Source organism: Tympanuchus pallidicinctus, unplaced genomic scaffold (assembly GCF_026119805.1).
Source record: "Tympanuchus pallidicinctus isolate F22 unplaced genomic scaffold, pur_lepc_1.0 scaffold3, whole genome shotgun sequence".
Taxonomy (NCBI): domain Eukaryota; kingdom Metazoa; phylum Chordata; class Aves; order Galliformes; family Phasianidae; genus Tympanuchus; species Tympanuchus pallidicinctus.
Window position 1 is genome coordinate 37,518,854 of NW_026294747.1, and position 19,352 is coordinate 37,538,205.

The 19,352-nt window shown below is 45.2% G+C and overlaps 1 protein-coding gene across 4 annotated transcripts in view; it reads left to right on the top strand.

Moving 5' to 3' along the window:
* Positions 1–19,223, top strand: part of FLVCR2 (FLVCR heme transporter 2) — a 32,538-nt gene extending 13,315 nt beyond the window's left edge. The window contains exons 4-11 of one of the 4 annotated variants that reach the window (XR_008209618.1): positions 4,200–4,267; positions 4,999–5,102; positions 9,394–9,504; positions 9,967–10,072; positions 10,548–10,659; positions 11,076–11,131; positions 13,285–13,381; positions 17,958–19,223. Coding sequence is in view for 2 of the 4 variants with exons in the window: in XM_052696050.1 (XP_052552010.1) it covers positions 4,200–4,267; positions 4,999–5,102; positions 9,394–9,504; positions 9,967–10,072; positions 10,548–10,659; positions 11,076–11,131; positions 11,505–11,645 (698 nt within the window). In the remaining 2 variants the exon portion in view is untranslated. The other 3 variants (XR_008209617.1, XM_052696049.1, XM_052696050.1) reach the window with 3 other exon arrangements.
* The last annotated feature ends 129 nt before the right edge of the window (positions 19,224–19,352 follow it).

Below are 19,352 nucleotides of genomic sequence, written 5' to 3' on the forward strand. Positions count from 1 at the left end.
ATGTGGAGCATGTAGGTGTTCAGATTGCTCCAGCTTTTTTTGGCAATCCCTATAAAGCAAGTAGAAGGAAGGATTGGAGACTACGTTCTTTTTGCCATCTGTTCTTACATACTGAATTTGCTATTTCTCTTCAACAGTCTTGCTGTATTTCTCTGAGGGCAGTGTGGTATGTTGAATCTGTTCCTGATGCTGAGATGTCCTATCCAGAACTATTTTTCTCTTTAGTGGTGACAGGGAAGGCCACTGCAGCCTGTGTCTGGCTGTATGATAGAGTTGTGGGCTTGTCTGCAGAGTGGTCTGTCCCCTCTTCCCATCTTGCTGTGGAAGGTTTTCAGGAGGAAAGATAACAAGTGCGTGAACTTCTGTGGTTCTGTGTTCAGCTGTGAATTTTGTGGGTGGAATATCCAATTGGAAAGAGTGTCATGATGGCTTTGTATTTTCTGAGGTTGCTAATGGTCTTTGGAGCTGCTGAAATCTCCTCTCCCTTCCAAGTGTGACAGTTCACTATAAACACTTCTCAGACCACTGGTAGGCTCTGCTGGTTTACGTTGCTGTTGTGTTTTGTTTGTTTTTCTCTAGTACTTGGTGTCCTCTATGAAAGTGGAGATTGAAAAAAGCTGTCAAGAAACAGACTGAGGCAAGCTGGCTAAAAGCTGGATTGTGTCATCTGCTCAGTTTGCATGTATGTTTCAGGAAAAAGAAAGGGGAAAGCATTAGTTTTAATAGGTGTGAACAAGCCCTAGATGAGAGAGGCAGGCTCTCAGTACGAAGGGCATATTTAGTATCTGATCTCCCTGGCATAATTCCTTCCTGGCAGTCACAAATGATGTGAAGTCCCACCTTTCTTCCTGCCAGCCTGTGCATTTATTCTGCTCCTCCCTATGTCAGCCTCACATCAATCCAACTTGACTGTAAGGCTGCTGGCAGTGAAGATAATGTGACTGTTACTCAGAGAAGGAACTAAGCAGTGAAACTTTTTTTTTTTAAACTTGTCTGGCTTTAAAAATGGGGACAGTTTTTCCTAATCAAGTCAGAAGTTATGTTGGCCAAGATTTAAGACATCTGCAGCCACAAGAGCACAACTGAGTCATCCTTCCTCGCTAACACAGATATCTGCAGCCTGTCTTAGCTTTTGTATTAGCATAGTGTGCAACAGAGGAGAGAGTGGGAAGTGGCCTGCTGCTTCATCTGCCATGGCTTTAGAAAGAATGTGGGCCTTCATGGGATGCCAGGTCAGAACAGGCCTGTGGATCTCTAAGATAAAATGATATTACCAGCAGCTGCCAGCTCCTTTCCTGTGGTTTTCAGGAGGTAAGACTTGCAGTGGTGGAAACATTGGTGGCACTGCAGCAGTGCTGGTGCAGGTGAACTGTTTATCAGGGAAACCTTCAGGCTGCCTTTTCCCAAAGACTGCTGGCATTGCCTCAGTAAAGCTGAGTCATGACATGGAGTGGGCATGAAGAAGCTCTTGAGTTTCTTGGATTGAACTCTGCACTGGAACTGCACATTGCTACAAAGAGGCAATGGGCAGGAAAAGGGTGGGAAAGCTTGGGAAGGGAATGTTAAGTGGGAATGATGAGACAGCTCCAAAAAATCAGCATTTGGAAAGGGGCTGTGATGAAAAGACAGGATAATGAGGTCTGCATAAGGAATCATTTTTCTGGATGATGATGATGATGAAGGTGAAGAGGAAGGCTTGTAGGTAATACACTGCTTAGTTACAGGAGAATTGAGATCTAGTCAGAGGATTCGTAAGAGCTTCTTTTGGAACTTTAGGCAATAAACTTCCCCTTTCTGGCCTTTGTAAAATATAGGAGGCATTGTGAGGTCTCAAAAATGTTCTTATACAACACTACAAGTAAACCATGGTAACTAACTAATGAATCGGGTGAGGCTGGACCTTCAGATGTGTTTATCCCAGCTATTGGTTCTGGTTTCCTCATCCACAAAGGCGGTTAGGCACCATTGGACACATCTCTTGTTTATTTTACAGGCATTCAAACAGCTGACTATAATTTGTGGAGAAGTTTCACCAAGCAATTGTGACATGTAAAATGCCTACATTTTTGTCAGCCTTCACAAATGCAATTTGGACTTGTTGTCTTAATTCGTATTTTGTCTGGTGCCTAGTGCTGTTGCCAACTCAGCATCTCTTTCCACCCAGTTTAGGATTAGGCGCCCTTCTCTTTCTTGGAAATCCCATGCATCACAGAGCCTCTGTGGAGCTGGCATGCTAATATGGCATCAGCTACCAGAGTCTGACTGTCACCAGCAGGCTGCTGTCCTCTTGGTTAAGTGGGAAGTACTAGATACATAAATGACTGGCCTATGTTTGTGCCCAGCTTTGAGATGAAGCAGCAGCGGGTAAAAGACTTAAAGGACTTCTGATCTGCCACACTCCCACGACCCGACAGTGCAGTTTTTTGTGTCTCCTAGTGAGCTGGGTGCTCCAGAGGTGGAGATGGGATGAACTCAGATTAGATTCTTGTGGGGTGCTTTGCCATAGTCAGGTGTTGCAAAGAGCCAGCTTTCAAGGCTGCAGGAGTTTCCAGCCTTTCTAGATAACACTTGAAAAGGGTTGGTTGGTTTATTTGTGCCTAAAGAGCAAGTCACTCAGCATATTTGCCTCTCCAGTCACTTCCTGGGACATGCATTTGGAACAAAAGCACTGCCACAGGCAGTCAGCTTATGGGGTCATTCACTTAAGATTATTCGTCTGTTCTGCCCCATGAAGCTGTGAAGTTAGCTCTGCTTAAAGTTGTCAAGGATGGTGTGTGAACAAAGTGAGATCTTCCCTCCAGCTGTTAATCTTGTGGCTTCTTTGCTTCCTGAGCTGTGTAGCTGCTGGGTTGGGTCTGGGATTGCCCAAGGCATCAGGAATAGGGAAGCAGGAGTTTGACTTCAGGGTGTTGTCAAAACTCTGCCTGCTAGACTGCACTTCTCTACCATGTATTGCCATCTTTCTGCTTTTAGCTGAGGCTGAAAGAGGGAAAACAGGAAGTGGGAACTTGACATGTATCTGGGCTGTCAGAATTTCTGGCATCTGAGCCAGAATTTTAAAATCCCATGCCACTTTATGGAGCTGTAAATATGTGAGCTGCGGTGGTGAAATCTGTGTCCCTGTCCCTCCCCCTGCTAAGTTCACTGGAGCCTTGAAGAGAAACTAACTGCAAATGTAAATGACTTTCTGAGAAGAAAGTTGAGCTGACTGTTACAGACATCATCCACCTGGGGAAGGTTTCTCAGTATCACCCAAGGTGAGAGTGTAGCCGTTGTGGTACTGCTACTCCAGCACCCATGTGGATATGCTTGTCTACTGTTTTAAAAAAAATAATATATATATATTTTTTTTAAAAGCACTCTTGTTTTCCATGCCCTTCAGGAAGGCATTCAACACAGTCAGGGTTGCATATGTATTGCAGCCGGGTGTCTGAATATGGCTTGACCAGTATCACCCTCAACAGTTTCCATTCTCACCTTGGGTGATACTGAGAAACCTTCACCAGGTGGCTGACGCCTCTAACAGTTAATCTAACTTCCCTTTCTGAAAGGCGATTACTTTCACAGTTGTTTTTTATTTTTCAGGCTTCAGTGGTATCTTGTAAAAATGCAAGACTTTCCTCATGCAGATGCATGCACCAGGTGCCTTGGGGAAGTGCTGTCTGTGCTTGCCATTAGATCTGCTCCTTCTTGCCTTTTGGTATTTCTTGGCTTGGAGAGATTGTCCTTTACTGTCAGCCGGGAGAGAGCTGCCAGGTTCTTTGGGAAGGAAACCTTGCTGATCAGTGGCACTGTTGTAAACTGAATCTTGGGCCCTGAGATTCACCTGATGCTGAGGCTTTGAGCAACTTTGCCATTGCTTTGAGAAAACTCAGCTCCACTGCTGAAGATGCCTCTGCCTGTGAGGGAGGAGTTGATACCCTATGAAGAGCTTGTGTAACCTTTCATTACTAGAAATATGCACAGCTTTTCTTCTGGCTGTTCGGGTAAGAACTGTCCTGACATTGCAGGGTGCTTCCTACTGCATGCTGAGATCCAGTTGTCCTTGGTCTGCATTTCTGCCAGTACCCAGCCTGTCCAGCTGTAGTATCTCCTGATATTCTGCAGCCCAACTGTAGACTGCTGTCCTAATGATCTTGATCATTTCTACAGCAGAATAGCAGCAGACTGAATTTGCCTCATTTTTATCCTCCTCTCAGGTCTGAATGCAGGTTGCTTCTACTCCCTGTCCACTCTGCTGAACCGCATGGTAGTCCATCACTACCCAGTAAGTGCATCCAGTCTTTGTGGCTTTCTGATGCATGCTGTTGTCCATTATTAGCTGCCAAAGGAGAGTCTGTGAGAAGTACAGTGCTTCTGGCCTGGATTAAAGTGCTTCTGCAGCACTTCTGACTGGCTCTGGCCTGGATTGACTGACTGGCTAGAGACCATCATTTCTTTTTGTTCTTTACAGCTCTCTGTGAAGAATGGGAGCTCTAAAAAAGACAACTCCTACATACCCTAAAAGACTCAAGTATAAGCTCGCTCTTCTGAGATTCTCCTAGCAGTTGTCTCTACCCTATTCCTGACAGTGATTTCTGTTGGTGTATCTGCACCTAAAAGCTGTGTGTGCTCTAGGTGCTGAGCTGCTGTGATGCAATAAGCTGGGACAGAGCGCCAAATAGAGCTTGTCCGTGCTACCTTGTAGTGGGCCCCAGGATTTCCTGGTTGATCTGGCCCAAATTCTGATGCTGGATATCAAGCATCACTGAGTTTAGGCTGACTTCTCTGAGAGTACCTGTTCATGTTGGCCAGCGCGTTCATGTGTTCTCTGGGCTGGCCCAGAGAAAAGTGCGTGTACCCAAAAGAGTTCTTGCAAATGCTGCTTTTCATTAGCTAGTTAACAGAAGAAGTCGTGTATGGGATACTAACTTTGGTGTCTCTTCATGTCTGAGTTCTCCACACCTCAGTTTTTGGCTATGACTTGGCTCCTGTGTTTTTGTGTGTGTCTTCCCACAGAATGAGGAGGTGAATGCTGGCAGGATTGGACTCACCATTGTACTGTCAGGCATGGCTGGTGCTCTGATCTCTGGCCTCTGGTTGGACAAAACCAAAACCTACAAGTAAGTCTCTTGCCTCTTTGCTGCTAGTGACTGTGCTCTTCTTCTTCTCCTTCCTCAGAGTTGCAGAGAACAACTCTGCAGTTGCAGCTTGGTTGTCCAGAGACTGAATTGCTAGGAAGGGTTTGCAGGGAAAAAAACATAGTTGTTGAGAATCCAGTTAGTCTGAAGTATGAGGCAGCATGTTAGTCTTTGATGGACCCATATGAGGTCTAGTGCTATAGTGCTCCTTAGGGAAACATGGGGGAGGGGAGAGATAAGATAGCTTGACTGCTGCTTTGCCAGGGATGAGAGAGCTCTTGGCACAAGCAGAATCGCGACTGTACCAGACCATTTCTCTGCCCTTACAAATCAGCTTCTGTGCATCTTTGTCCTGTTTAATGAAAGACACATTTAATCCACTGCCCAGAGGCATTGTATGAGTGCATGTTACTGTATTCAGGACAGAAGCAAGGGAAGGGGTGACGAGGTTGTGGATGGGTGGTTCTGGATTTACTGCTTAGTGGGCTGAGACAGCAGATTTGGCCAGCATACTGTGCCCATTTTCAAGGAGACAGTGAAGGGTCTCTGGGTGTCCTGTAGCTCCCAGTCCTCAGGATCTTGCTGACAGACTTTTCTGTATAGCGTGTCTCAGGGAATGGAGCACACCTTTTTTTTTTTTTTTTTTTTTTTTTCTTTTTTTCTTTTTTTGTGGGGATCCATGTAATCAGTTTCCAGTTTGTCTGCTCACTTTGAGACTATAATTTATCTGAGGGGAAGGATGGGGCTTTTCTGGTGATACGCATGTGATGAGTTGAAGGCAACTTGAGAGGTATTTTCCTTGCAGCAGCTTTTTATCTTGGAAGGTACCACTGCCTTTAAACTGCCTTGTGCCACTGACTTTAAACTATCTTGTGGGCTGCTTAGGAGAATCTGGCAAGCTGCGGTCTTGCAGCTTCGGAAATGGCCTCTAGCCTAGCAATCAAGTACGGGTTCAGAAATGCAGAGGAACTGGCCTTCTTTGACAAGAAAGAATGGAACATGAGGACTCCTGGGGGCGTGCTACGGGACAGGAGCAAATGACTAATAGAGAGACCAGTAGGTCTCTTGTCATTTCTAGATCACGACCATTGAGTTTATTTCTCATTTGGCAGTCCTAGGAAATGGAAACACAGCTTTGGTGAATTGCAGTAGCTAATTGTGCAATCTAACTTGTCTTTTTCCAGATTGGGGTTAGTGGTAAGGTAGCCTCAGTTGGCACTGCTTGGGTAGATGGTCTTCGTGACTCTCTGTGAATAGAACTCAGTAGTAGCACAAGGGCTGAAGAACTTTGTGGTTAACCAGGCGGAGCTGGAACTCACAGTTTGGCAAGCATAGATGGAAAATAAAATCCTGGATATGCTGAGAGGCCACATAGGTGGGCAGAGAAGCCTGAGAGTGCAGAGAAATAGAGCTCTACCACCCATAAAACTTATCCGATGGGCTCCTAAGAATATCTGGGTATAGATTTAGCTTTAAGTGAAGAAAAACTGCTAGGAATTTGCTCTCCTTTGCAGCCTAGTAACTAGGATTTCTGTGGAACTAGCTTTTTTTTTTTTTTTTTTTTTTTTTTTTTTCAGAATGCTACAGAATCTTTATTTAGCCTCATTTAAAAGTCTATTTAAAAAACTGTCAAGATGCCAGATGTTCTAGGCAGGTACCCTCCCCCTTCTCTGCACTGCTCTGGTAGTGTCAGGAATGAAATGGTAAGCACATGAAAATCAGGAAGGAAAGATGTCAAGTCCTTTTTTTAGTCAGCTCAGAGAAAGAGAGAGGGAGAGAGAAGCAAGTGAATGAGATCCAGCTGTGATTGAGAGGAGCAGGAGGAGATTAGTAACATGAGGAACTGTAGAACACTTTTTGTGGATGTTTGATCATCACTGTCCCATCAGCAGTTCCTTCCAGGGATGAGGCTGTGCAAAATCAGGCTTTCCCCATCTGTTGTGCTCAGGCAAATGGCCTTGCATTCTTGCTTTTATTTGGCAGGCAAGTCCCTAAAGCAGCCCCATCAGTGTTCTTAGTTTTGGAATTAACAGGCATAGATATGACCCAAACAAATGTACAAGTGAACTGTCCCAGAGCTCAGGCTGCCTTTGGGATTGCTGATTGAGAGCTGAGCAGCTCTTGAAAAATTCTGATAAGTTCTGATTCTGAGTTAAATGGAACTTCCTATGCATTCTTCGGTTCCTGTCTGGAAAGACACCTGGTGACTGCCTGTTCACTTTGGGTGCCTTGGCATTTATTAGGGGAGCCTGGTTTAGAGACGAAGGCCTTGGGTCAGTGCTTCTCTTCAGCTGAACTTAACTTTTAATAGCAATATTCACATGGCCTTCAGTCTAACAGTTCCAGACAGTGCTCTCTACTGTCATATTTGCTTCAGAAATAATCATCTCCTTCCACTGACCAGGTAGAGTACCTAAGTGATATTTTAAACCTGGGTCTGTGCAGGCCTGAAGTATGTTAAAATCTGTGGAGAGAAGGGAAGACTCAGATAGTAAAGAATGGGACACTTGAGTTTGCACTGAAAAAAAAGTGGCCAGCCTATCCTGGTCTGCCTTTTGGGCCTGCTGTTGTAATCCTTTTCCAGGCTAGTCCTGGTGTAGTGGGCATGCCTTCACCGTATCCTGCCCAGTTGTCCTAAGGTGATGTAGCAGGACACGTGACTTTGAGCAATGCTCACTGCATTGGACATCCTTTCCAGGAGACTGGCTGTACCTGTCCCACTTGAAGATAACTTTCAGTCCCTGTAGGGACATTGTGGAACAGCTCACAGTGTCCTTGTATTTTTCACAAATGTCCTCTATGAATCTGTTTCTTCATGTTTTTATCCCTCCCATAAGAGATTTATGGCAATGATAAGAACCTTATCAAGCAAAACAAGGCATTCTTCCATGCCCTGGGTGCCCCTAGAGTCATAGTGCACTCTCCTTGTCCTCTGACTAGCAAATGTGCTGACAAAAGGTCACTTCATGAGAAACACCCTGCCTTGGTGTCTTTCCCCAGGGGTTCCTTTGTTTCCCTGTGCCCCAGTATCTGCCTGCATCTTGGCTAAGCCCTTTGTTTGTATGCAAAATTTTGGACCTTGCTTGTCACTAAGTCTCCTTTTTTGTCATCCATGATATACTCAGGGGAGCAGAGTCTTGCTAAAATCTTGTTTAACAGAAGACTGCCTGTATGCTTTGAGGCTGTTTTCTGCAGCAGGAGTTGCAGTCAGAGCTGTCTATTGGGGACTGTGGCAAGTAGGGTCAAACTCAATAATGCACATCTAGGGCATTTCTTGGTGTGTGACTTCCACTGTCCTGAAGCCTGCATTCTTTCGCAGGTGACTGTCAGTTCATTTTGTACTGCTGGAGTCTAGTGACTGAGGGATACAGATCAGTGAGGAGAGCTAGTTGTTTTTTTTGAGCTTGCTAATGTGTGATATCCATAGCAAGACTGAAAAGTTTTCTTCATTTTTTTTTCCCCCCTCCAAGTTCTGCAGTTCCAGTGGAAAACATAATTTGCTTTAAACTGCAAGATCTGCCTGCTTCTCTGAGCCAGCCTAGTTCTCATTGGAGGACTGTGTGTTCTGGGAACTTCCTTCTTGCAGCTTAACATAGCATCAATATGAAACAAGGTCCTGACCACATCTGGTCACTAACTCATTCATCTTCTTTGCCTGGAGTTGAGGAGTGAAGTGCAAATATGGGCAACTGTCAAGAAATAGTGAAGCAGTTATAAACTGCTTCAAAAACTTGAACCATAAGCCTGGGAAACTAACTTCAGACTTCTGCACTGAGACCAAAACTGGATGGGGGTGCAGAAAACAATTTTCCCAATGTGCCAACTGTCCCTGCTAGCAGAGATGAAGCTTCTGAGGATCACAGATTCATCATGGAGGCTTATGATGATGAGAATGTATTTTGGCATTGACTTGAAGTTTGGGACTCTTGTTTATGGAAATTCCATCTAATTCAAACCTGGTCACTACAGCCAGGAAACTGTGATTCTATCCTTGAGCCTAGTTATTATTCAGCTTACATTTCACCTCTCCAAATGTAGAAGCTAGCTCAAACACAAGAAGAGGCATCACTGCAGTGCATTGAAAAACAAATACACATGAAACGGCATCCTTGGTTTTCCCTCTGTTCTAGGTGAGGGTCTGATAATTCAGAGTGTGGAGTGTGTGAGAGCTGCACAGCTTTTTTCTTTACTGTGTGCTGCAAGATATACCAAGATCTATGAGTGAAGTGGAGAATTTGATTATATAAAACCCTGACTGTGCTTTTCCTTGCAGACAGACAACACTAGTGGTCTATATCATGTCTCTGGTGGGGATGATAGTCTACACTTTCACTCTGGATCTAGGCCACCTCTGGGTAGTCTTTGTGACTGCAGGCATTCTAGGGTAAGTTCATGCACAGGCTTCTTTCCTCCATGCTTGCTGCTAGGATATGAGGAGGGAGGCAAAAGTCATGGCCCAGAAGGGACTGGGGAGAGCCACATCCTGCTTGTGGCTCTCATGTGGGATAAGGACAAAAGGAAAATGCATGTAGGGCTGTCTGGCTGATGGACTGTGCTGGGGGTGATGCCTTTTCGTGTTGCTTTTGGGAGATGCTGCTTTTACTACCTCCTTCTTCGCAGCCTCCTGCAGGCTTGGCTCCATGCCTGAGGCTGTGAGCAAAAGTGTTTGTGGGGAGGAGGGAGACCTGTGCCACAAAGAGTCAGGCAGTTGTGTGGGCTGTGGCATTGATATGGGAAATTTCCCAAGCAAAAGTCCAGCATCCAGCAGGCATTTGTGATACATTGTGCCTCTTCAGTCTTCTTCCTAGCAGTCACTGAGTTTTCTTTTCTGTGTGTTTCTTTACAGATTTTTCATGACAGGGTACCTTCCCCTGGGCTTTGAGTTTGCTGCAGAGTTGACATACCCAGAATCAGAAGGAACATCATCAGGGCTCCTTAATGTCTCAGCACAGGTTGGTGTTTTTCTTCTTTTTCTTTCTTTTTTTTTAATAGGCAGAGATATCAAACTGTAGTTTCCAGCCCTGAATCCCATTTCTTGTCTGTGATTATTGCTGCAGATCTAAGCACCTCAGAACCTGGCTTTTCAAGCAGCGATCCTTGTGGCATTTGTTTACTGGCACCCGTTCTTTTCACTGTTTTCGTTAAGGAAAATGTCCATCAGGATGCCAGTCATCTTTTCTTTTTCCATCATTGTTCCTAGCAGTTCAGTAAGAGAGGTCTTGTCCTCTGCCCAGAGATGGGCTTTCAGCCTTGAGGGTCTCCTGTCATATCATCAGCTGAAAGATGGTATCCCTGGACGTGTTTATAACCAAACTTTAGCCTAACGAGGGCAACAGCTTGTCAGGCCTGCGTGCTCTGATAGTTTGATAAAGCAGAGAAGCTGCACAGGCTACTTTATAACAGTACAGCTTGACCTTGTGTTTGTAGATCTTCGGTATTGCCTTCACCATTGGCCAAGGGAAGATCATAGATCACTTCGAGACAAAGGCAGGAAATCTCTTTCTTTGTTCCTTCCTGTTCCTGGGGTCCATTATGACAGGTAATTAAATTTCTGAGTGTTCTGCTGTGACTCTTCCCTTTGAACTTGGCATGTGAATTGAAGGGCTTTGAGGGGTGGCAGTACTTTCAGGAAAGGGCAGAACCCACACAGCAGCCCTGTGGCAGTGTCACAGTACTTCTTGAAGCATTTGGTTTGTGTTGCAAAATGATCCAAGGCTTCTTGCCCTGGTTGCTTTTTGGGGTTTCCAAGATGTACTTTCTGAAAAAGGAAGGACAGAGACTCCTTATTGCACCATATAGATGCACTGTGTTCCTTTTTAGGGACAGTGGTTTCCCTTGCTCACCATTATGAATTCTCCTTGGGCCTCTTTACCTCTTTGAATATGAGATAAATTGATTTGGGATCTGCATGGAAATAAAACTACCTTCACATTTTTCTTCCTCTCTTTGTTGAAGCATTTATTAGGGCTGATCTCCGAAGACAGCAGGCGAATGTGGAAAATGAACACACAGTGAGTAATTCCCCTTTCAGTCTCTGTTTGCACCTGCTATTGGCTCAGACAAACCTCAGCCGCTCTCCCTTCTGGGAATGGAGCTGGCCCCTTTCTGAGTTACGATTGTAGCTGTGATTCTATTTTATTGTCCCACCACTTGCCCAGCCTGTGGGGAAGCTCCTTGTTGGCATGTTCAGACAGGTGGATGTAATCTCAGTTTTGCCAGCTGCTGGGAGCCTCTGCTGGCTTACTTTTAACGTTCTGCATACTCTGTGGGCTCTGATCTTCTGGGAGAGTGCCAAGCTTTACATGTGTTGTTCTCGGTTAAAGACAGCTGTGGGACAGAGTTGTGTTGGCTTCTCTCCTCTAACCAAACTTTTGTCTTGTTTAGAGCTGGGTAACTACTCTTCCAGCTCCCTGGACAGGCAGGCTGTTCCTCTTCATCCCCGTCTTTAGCTGCAAAGTGGAGTTCTTTGCTCAGGACAGGAGGAAAGTGAGTGGCAAAACCCAAATCAGGGCTTCAGCAGTGTAGCTCCTTACACTTCATGCAGTGGTGTAGGCAAAGCTTCTAGCTTGTGTCAGAAGGCAGGGTAGCAGATCCCTGTGGTGTGATGTTGCAATTACTGCAGCTGTTTGCACGTGGGAGAGGGCCTCCAGTGAATGAACTGCAGTGGATACTCTCGGAAGTTCTTCCTGCAGGGAGAGGAAGAAAATTGGTGGTTTCTTGGGGCACTTCTCCTTAATACTTTGGACTCCTCTTCTAGGATGTACGCAGAGATGTCCATTCAGCGTTCATGAAGCCATCAGCGACCATGACTAGAAAAGTGAATAAGCTCAGTTCTCTGCTGGCTCAAGTCAGGTTTTTTCAGAAGATGATGCTGCCTTTCTCCCATTAATCTTGCCAGTCCAATCTGGAGAGAGACCAAAAGGTCTAAGAAGCAGCCCTACTCTAATCAGTTCCTCAGGAAAGTGGATTTTCAGTTACAAAATATATGCCTTTTTGTTTGTTTGCTTTGTTTTTATAGAACTATCTGAGCATAAAGGCAGAAAGTAGGATAAGTAGGGGGAATTGATGCTGCTGTGGGTAATTGTTGTGCATAAAGTTCTAGAGTAGACTGGGAAAAGTAAAGGGTGTAAATTTACTTAGTTTGGGTAGAGTGGCGTCTCCTGTTGTCTCAACTTAAGAATAGTTCTTGCTTTTTCTGCTCCGGGGCTGACAACTTCAGATGATTGTAGGAATGGTAAGCGTCAGGGTTCACGCAACTAAGATAGAAGACTGCTGCTCTCCTGGAATCCTGGTATGAGTAGACTTAATGGGAAGAGACTTAGTTCAGTTGAGCTAGGGTAACAAGCAGTCTGTTTCATCATGTAATCTGTAATCATCACCATGATTAGCAGTGATGAAACAAGATAAAATTTAAGGTAAGCCATCCATTTCTCTTCAAGCCCTCTGGCAGCAAGGTTGTCATGAGAGTTCTGGTGACACAGTTAATTCATAACATGTTTGTAGAAGATCCAGAAAATATCAAGGTTGTATCACCTAGTGGCATTGAGGCCCTTTCCCTTCTTGTCAGGCGTTTATCTTGCCAGATGAATTGTACTCTTTTGACACTTTTTTTGTATAAATCTAAAAGTTGTAAGAGTTTGTTACTGGAGAGGAGGTGTTGAGACCAGAACAGAAGTAGTACAGGTCACTTCCGTAATCCTAAAAGCTTCCGAAACTGACTGCAGTAAGAACCAGAGGGATGCATGTGAGGTAGTGGGTCTCATCAGTCAAAAACTTCAGTGACAGCACCTTCCCTTGAGGACTCATGTTCTGTGGAAGTCATGATAGACACCTCTTCCACCTCCACTACAAATGGCTGGGCATACCAGGTTATTTCTCAGGCTTAACAGCCAGCGTCAAATGCTTGACATATTGAAGTGAGGCTGAACCTGGTATTCTGCGTTATTATGGATCCCTCAACCAGGTAGGCAGAGGCGCAGTGTGCTGCCTTTGTGGGTGTTCTGTTAGTGTCAGTACACTGGAGCTTTGCCATGTGGCATGGCTGACTTACCTGTGCTTGGGTGTTTGTACTGGTTTCTTTCTTACCTGTTCTTTTTTTTTTTTTCCTCCCCTTCACTACTTGCCTCCATGTTTTCTGGGATCTGACTTGTGGCTGTTGTTACAGAGACTTCAAGGCAGCAATCAGATCACGGCTTATGGACTGTAGCTTGTAACCCCAATCCCATCAATTCCCATTCCTGTTTACTAGCTCACATACAAAGGTAGGAGAATCACACTAATTTGTCTGAAAACTCATGGGTGGCACAGGCACCAAGCCAATGACACTTCTGGGACAGCAACAGCAGGCATGGAGTGGTGACAGCTGCCCTTCCTGGGTTATGGGTTTGAGAGGAAAGATAAGACAGCTTTCTGGAGTAGTGAACGCCCACCAAGCTTGTGTTGGATGAGGCATTCAAAGAGGTGCAGCACTGCAATGCCTGGTATTGGAGCAGATGAAGAACTGAATTGACAGTAAGTTACAGGGGAGAGGAAATGTGTTTGGAGACCCTTCTTGGATGTTACTTTTACCATCCAGATCTTGTCTGGAAGTGGTACCAGGAGCTCTGTAGAAGAGTTGGCTTTCTTCACAACCAATAACAAAGTCATTGGGTTGGTGCCTTTTGGTATATAAGCACCTGAAAATTGTAAAGTTCTGTGCATGTCTTTCTGTGAATCTTAGTGGCACTTGGCATTTTCTCAGCTGTTGCTTTGGGTGTGGTGCTTTATTACTCACTGCTCTCTGCTTTGCATGCTGGCTGGCTGCTCTGCCAGGTTAACTGGGCTACCCTGTGGTTCTCATCAAATCTGTGTATCATCTTGTGGCCATGATCTATGGGACTAACAGACAGAAGCCACAAGGGTCTCTTGGAGAAAATCGCCTCAAACCCGCTAAGATAGGGCATGAGTACAGGGAGTGTAAAGCTGCCACACTTTGATGCAAGCATGAGGAGCAGTTACATGCACTGGGCAAGATTTGCCTCTGGGCTGAGCTCTTCTAAAGCTGTCCCCATGTCTATGGCTTTTTTAGCTGGCATATATCTATCGTGTTCGTTTGGGATGAGAACTGTAGCTGAGAAGCTGTAGCTGCATGAATTAAGCAAGCCTGTTCTGGTATATTGGTAGTTTTTTTGATGTCTGAATCTTATGCTGTTGTCTTCACTGGTAATGGTCCTGTCTTGGTACAACTGCCAGTGTTACTGCTCACATCCCAGCTGCAAAACAGGCATTGTGAGGCTCGGGCATGCTGTGTTATAGCTATTGCAAGGAGAAAACACATTCAGAGTCAGATGTGAGCTTGCAGAGATTGCAGAGTTGTGGTGCTGTGCACCCTGTCCACTGAAATGCTGGTTGTGTAGCCCTGTTGATGACAGCATGTTTTTTTTTTTATATTGACCCAGCAGCGGTGCAGTCCCATGGTGGAGGTGGATGGTTGACTTACTGTTCTGTGTGGGACCTGTCATCTGGTATTGGGCCTAGCAAGGTTTGAATCTTTCTGGTGTGAAAATAGAAATGATTGGGTGGAGAACTGTCACAGCTAACTGGATGTTCAGCTTTGGTGCAGAGTAGGACTGTGAAACAGTCTGATTTCACAGAGTATACAGAAAAAAAAAATACACGTGCTAATTCTCATACAGAAAGATCTTCACTAAGTCGTATCTTCTGGTGATGAAATAGAAAGTCTAGAATCTGGCTGAGCAGCTGACTTTGTCAGAGAGAAGAGGAATGTATAATGCCACAGCATCAGCGAAAAGAGTCGGTATTGTTATCTGCCTGCACTGTCTGCCCAGGAGCCACAGCTTCCAGGTGGCTGCCTGTCAGAACTTTTGGTGACTGTCAACACTGCAGGATGGTTTCCTCCTCTTCCTGCAGGACCTGCCTTGTGCTCGCAAGCACTTTGTCTTCTGTCAGTGCCTTTTTGCTGCTTAAGGTTAAACAGATGCTGCAATTGAACTTGTAGTGGATCTAAATGGCATTGTGAACACTGTTCTCTATTGAGAAGTCTGCAATGTAGTTCCAAAAGTCCTCTCATTTGTGTCAGTTCCTAGAGCATCAGCAGGGTTAGCTTTCTGTATCTCAGGATACTTGAATCAAATGCCCACAAAGACTCATTATCATGTAAAATGGGCTATATTTTACTGTAAGTGTATCTGAAGCCATTCCAGCATTCTATCTTGGTGTTTCACAGTAGTGAATTGGGATCCATATTATTGTCATGTTTATGCTGCGTACAGCCTGTGCTCATCTGTTCCTGGTTTCCAGCATCTATGCAAACTGTCCATTATTGTTTCCTTACATTATGCAATAAACATCTTTGCTGATTTTTGTCATTGTTTTAAGTCAGAAGTGCCTTTCTACAAGAAAGCTCTTAAGCAACAATTCTTTGGAAATACTTCTAAGCATATGTGAATTTTTTTTATTTTTTATTTTTTTTTTAAGAAACAAGTTATCGTGCTTGTTTGCTTGTGCAGGATCTCAAGGTGTCTTTACTGTCTTTTCCTTCAGACTGGGCTTTGCTAGCTCTCTTTGAATATACAAATTGGATTGAAGTGTATTCAGGAAACTTTACATCGATTTCATATAGTAGGAGGTTTTTTATGGGTTTGTGTGTCTGTGTGCATCAAGAGCCTATTTTTGATAGCAGACTGTAGGTGGAAAAGTGATTTCTGGCTTGTCCTGGCTTTTGAATTGCAATAAAATTCAAAACTTTTGTCTGAAGTGCTACTCTACCAACAGGGCTGAGCACTAACGAGTGTAGGTGATTTTGAGCAGGTCAGTGGCCATCCTAGACATGCAGGGACAATAAGGGATTTGCTTAAAACGAGGCTCAAGTTCTGCTGTGTTCTCAAACTGTGTCCTGGATAGGTCAGGACTCAGTCAGGGCTCAGTACCATGTATTGATGGTTGTGCATTTGTCCAGTATGAAGATGGGTCTGCTGAATCTCAGTGGAACACCCAAAACTATGTTGCCTTTTCATCCCTATGATAGTGTAATTTAGAGGCTGGCCACGACACCGTGGAAAGCATTCTACTCCTGTACCATACTGGAGTCGCTTGGAAGCCGGAGCATGCTCCAGCTCTAGTGAAATACTACCAGTAAAAAAAAAAGAAACAAGATGGAATTTTGCATAATAGGCACAGTGTGTGCGCCCTCTCCTGTTTCTTCGACTTCCCTGCAACTTCTCTGTGTTTACTGTATGGCAAGTAGCCTTCTTGCAAAGCCATGGGCAGCCACCTGCATGTCCTTTTCTAATACTGTGTCTCCCACCTGTGGGAGCAGCCTTCCTGTCCCAAGGCATGGAGCCCAGTGTCCTGGCCTAAACCATCACCCCTGTATCTCCATAGCACGGAAGTGTTGAGTTCCCAGAGGTGCTTGGGGAGCCTGTTCAGAGCTGCCAGCATGCTTCTATGACTCACGGCTTTTCTCAAGCCTAAATGCAGCTTTCCTGTTTCTCCTACCTTTAGCACTGCTTCATGCAATTGCTCCTGCCGATGGGAAGTTTTTCCTTTTGTGTGCTTCCTGGCTCTTGCCTCCAGGCATGTCTTTGAAGCTCTTCTGGTCTCACTCTGCATTCGGATATTGCTGCTGACCTCTCCAAAACCTTTTCAGCTGCTGTTTGTGTAAGAAGCTACTTGGAGTGAAACTGTTTTGTAACTCTTGCTTTCATGCTGCCTGGGCTTATCTCAAACAGCACTGTGGATGCAAACCTATTTGTGCACCTCTGACTCCTGCCTCAGGTCTCAGTCTTGCGCTGCAGTGAGTTAACTCAGAGTCCAGGCCGTACAAGACCCATGTTTACCCTTACAGGTCTGCATGCTGTCTTCTAAATCAGTGACAGTTGAGGTGTCTCAGTGTATCTAGCCAGAACTTGAAGAGATTTCTGAAACCTGCTGGGGGACCTGGGAGTGTAAGGTCTAATCATAACTCAGCCTTCAAGGATGCAGCAAGAGGGGCTGATGTGGCCCTACCCAGGGAGGCTGAATTGGAATTGCAGAAGTTCAGCTGTTTTATGCAGCCCCAGGTTGTGTTAATTTGGCAGCAAGCTGTGTTGCCCTTGCTTTTCCTCTGTGAAATGACTGTACAGCTGCTTCTGTTTTAAGAGCAGAAATTGTAGGAAAGTTCAGGTAATCAGGCTAATTCTTTCAGGGGATTTAGGGGGGGGGGGGGGGGGGGGGAAAAAGCAGCCTGGGAGATGAAGAAGCCTCAGACATGCCAGAGAAAAGTCAGAATTGGAGCTAGTTGCTGTGCTGAGCCTCCTGCTGTAAGATACAGAGAGTGCGCAGGGTGCAACTTCTCTGGGGCTCCCACAGATACTGCCCTTCTCCATGGCGTGAAGGAAGAGTTCCCATTTCTTCCCTTGCCCACAGAACTGACCCTGCAGCTTCACCACTTTGAGGTCAATCTCGTATTGCTGTGACATCATCTGAGGACTCCTGCAAGCAGCTTCAGAGAAGTGGGATCATTGCTCTGCTCTGCTGCCTGCAGTGTCCCTTGTCTGGGCATGGAATGTTCTGAAAGAGTGAGCCAGGTGCACTCCTGGATTGAGCCCTCAGTGTGGTAGTGGTGATTCTTTTTAAGTCAGGTCAGGTGGGACATTGAGCAACTTGCTTTAGTGAAAGGTGTCCCTGCCCATGGCAGATGATCTTTAAGAGTCACATCCAAGCCGACCTGTTCTGTGGTTCTGTGATTTGTGCACACAAGTGGGGAGCTGTGAATGAGCCAGCCTCTGCTAGTCTTTGAAGCCCAAGTGTGGCCACCCAAGAGCCTAACCATTTTCTTTTTCTCTCTCTGACTTGCAGAAAGTGATGCCAGAAGCCTGCACTGTTCCCATAGTCCTTGAGGAGTCAAAGCTGTGAAAAAGAGAGGTGACAGAGCTGGAGATGCAGGACACCACCCTGCCCTCCTTCTCACCCTCGCTAGCTCCACCATCCTGTTACATGTGAATTCTGGCAGAGGGGCAGCTGGGAACTACTTGTAGAGCATGACAGTGTGAAACAAGAAGGGCGTTGCTCCCTTCAGTTGTACCTCCGCACCTTGTTGTTCTGGAGACTGCACTGAGTGAGAAGTTGGGAAAAGTCACTGCTCCCCTTCACCCCGTGTATGCTTGGAAGAAAAGCACACATTTGCAGAAAAGCCCCAGTTTCAGGCGAGTCCTGAGCAGGTGAGGGTGGCACCATGCATGTGGTCTGTGCCTCCTCTCCCAGGGAAGCAATGACACAGAATGCCAGTGCTGGACTGTGAGCAGCCCTGGGAGAGCTGTGACCAGGCTCTCAGGAAGGGAGATTGTGCTGAGTTCCTGCGATATCCTCCATGTTGCACAGGTGATGGTAGGGGGCAACACCAGCCAAACAGTGCAAAGCAGTGCAACTGCCAGTGCCAGTTTTTTTATATGTGGCTGTAGATAAAGATCCACCTAGAATTCACTCGGATTGCTCTGATGTTCCTGGATAGTAGGAATAAATGAGAGACACCAATAGATCTCCTACTAGAGGCAAGGGTTAGTGTCGTGGCTGCAGCCTGAGCCCAGATCAGCACTGGGCTAGCAGCAGGAGCGACTCAAAGCACAGGCTCTCAAGGCTGGGGATCATATCTTCCTCCTTATTGATGAAGTGCCTTTTGCAACTTTTAACACTACACAAAAGCCTTTGTGGAATATCAGATGACCTGTCAGGGCAATGTTGCGCTGTTACGGTGAGATGTTTTTAGCACAGTGGGAATGAATATGGAGGCTTCTGCTTTGTACTAGAAGCCTTCCTAAACACCAGCATGAGACAGAACTGTGGGTATCTCCCAGTCACAAGCATAGACCCTCAAAACCCTTTACCTTCCTTTCCAGCATCCATCCCTTGGTGGAGACATCAAGTGTACTTATACCAATATCACACAGTTACGTACTTCTTACTGGAAGAAAACCACAAATGCAGACTGGATGAAAATATACTTTAAAAAACAATCCTTTTTTTGATAGTTTGGGATTGAGGATGTGGTCTAAACTGGCTTTTAAATATAATTTTCATATGAAATAAAAACATTTTAAGTACACAATGAAACATGACACTTTTGAATTATAGGGTTGAAACTGTTTTTTTTTTTTGTTTGTTTTGTTTTGTTTTGTTTTGTTTTTTGTTTTTAGTAGCCTGAAATGCAGAATAGAAAAAATCATCTATTTGCCTACTGCTACTGTTACATTCTTT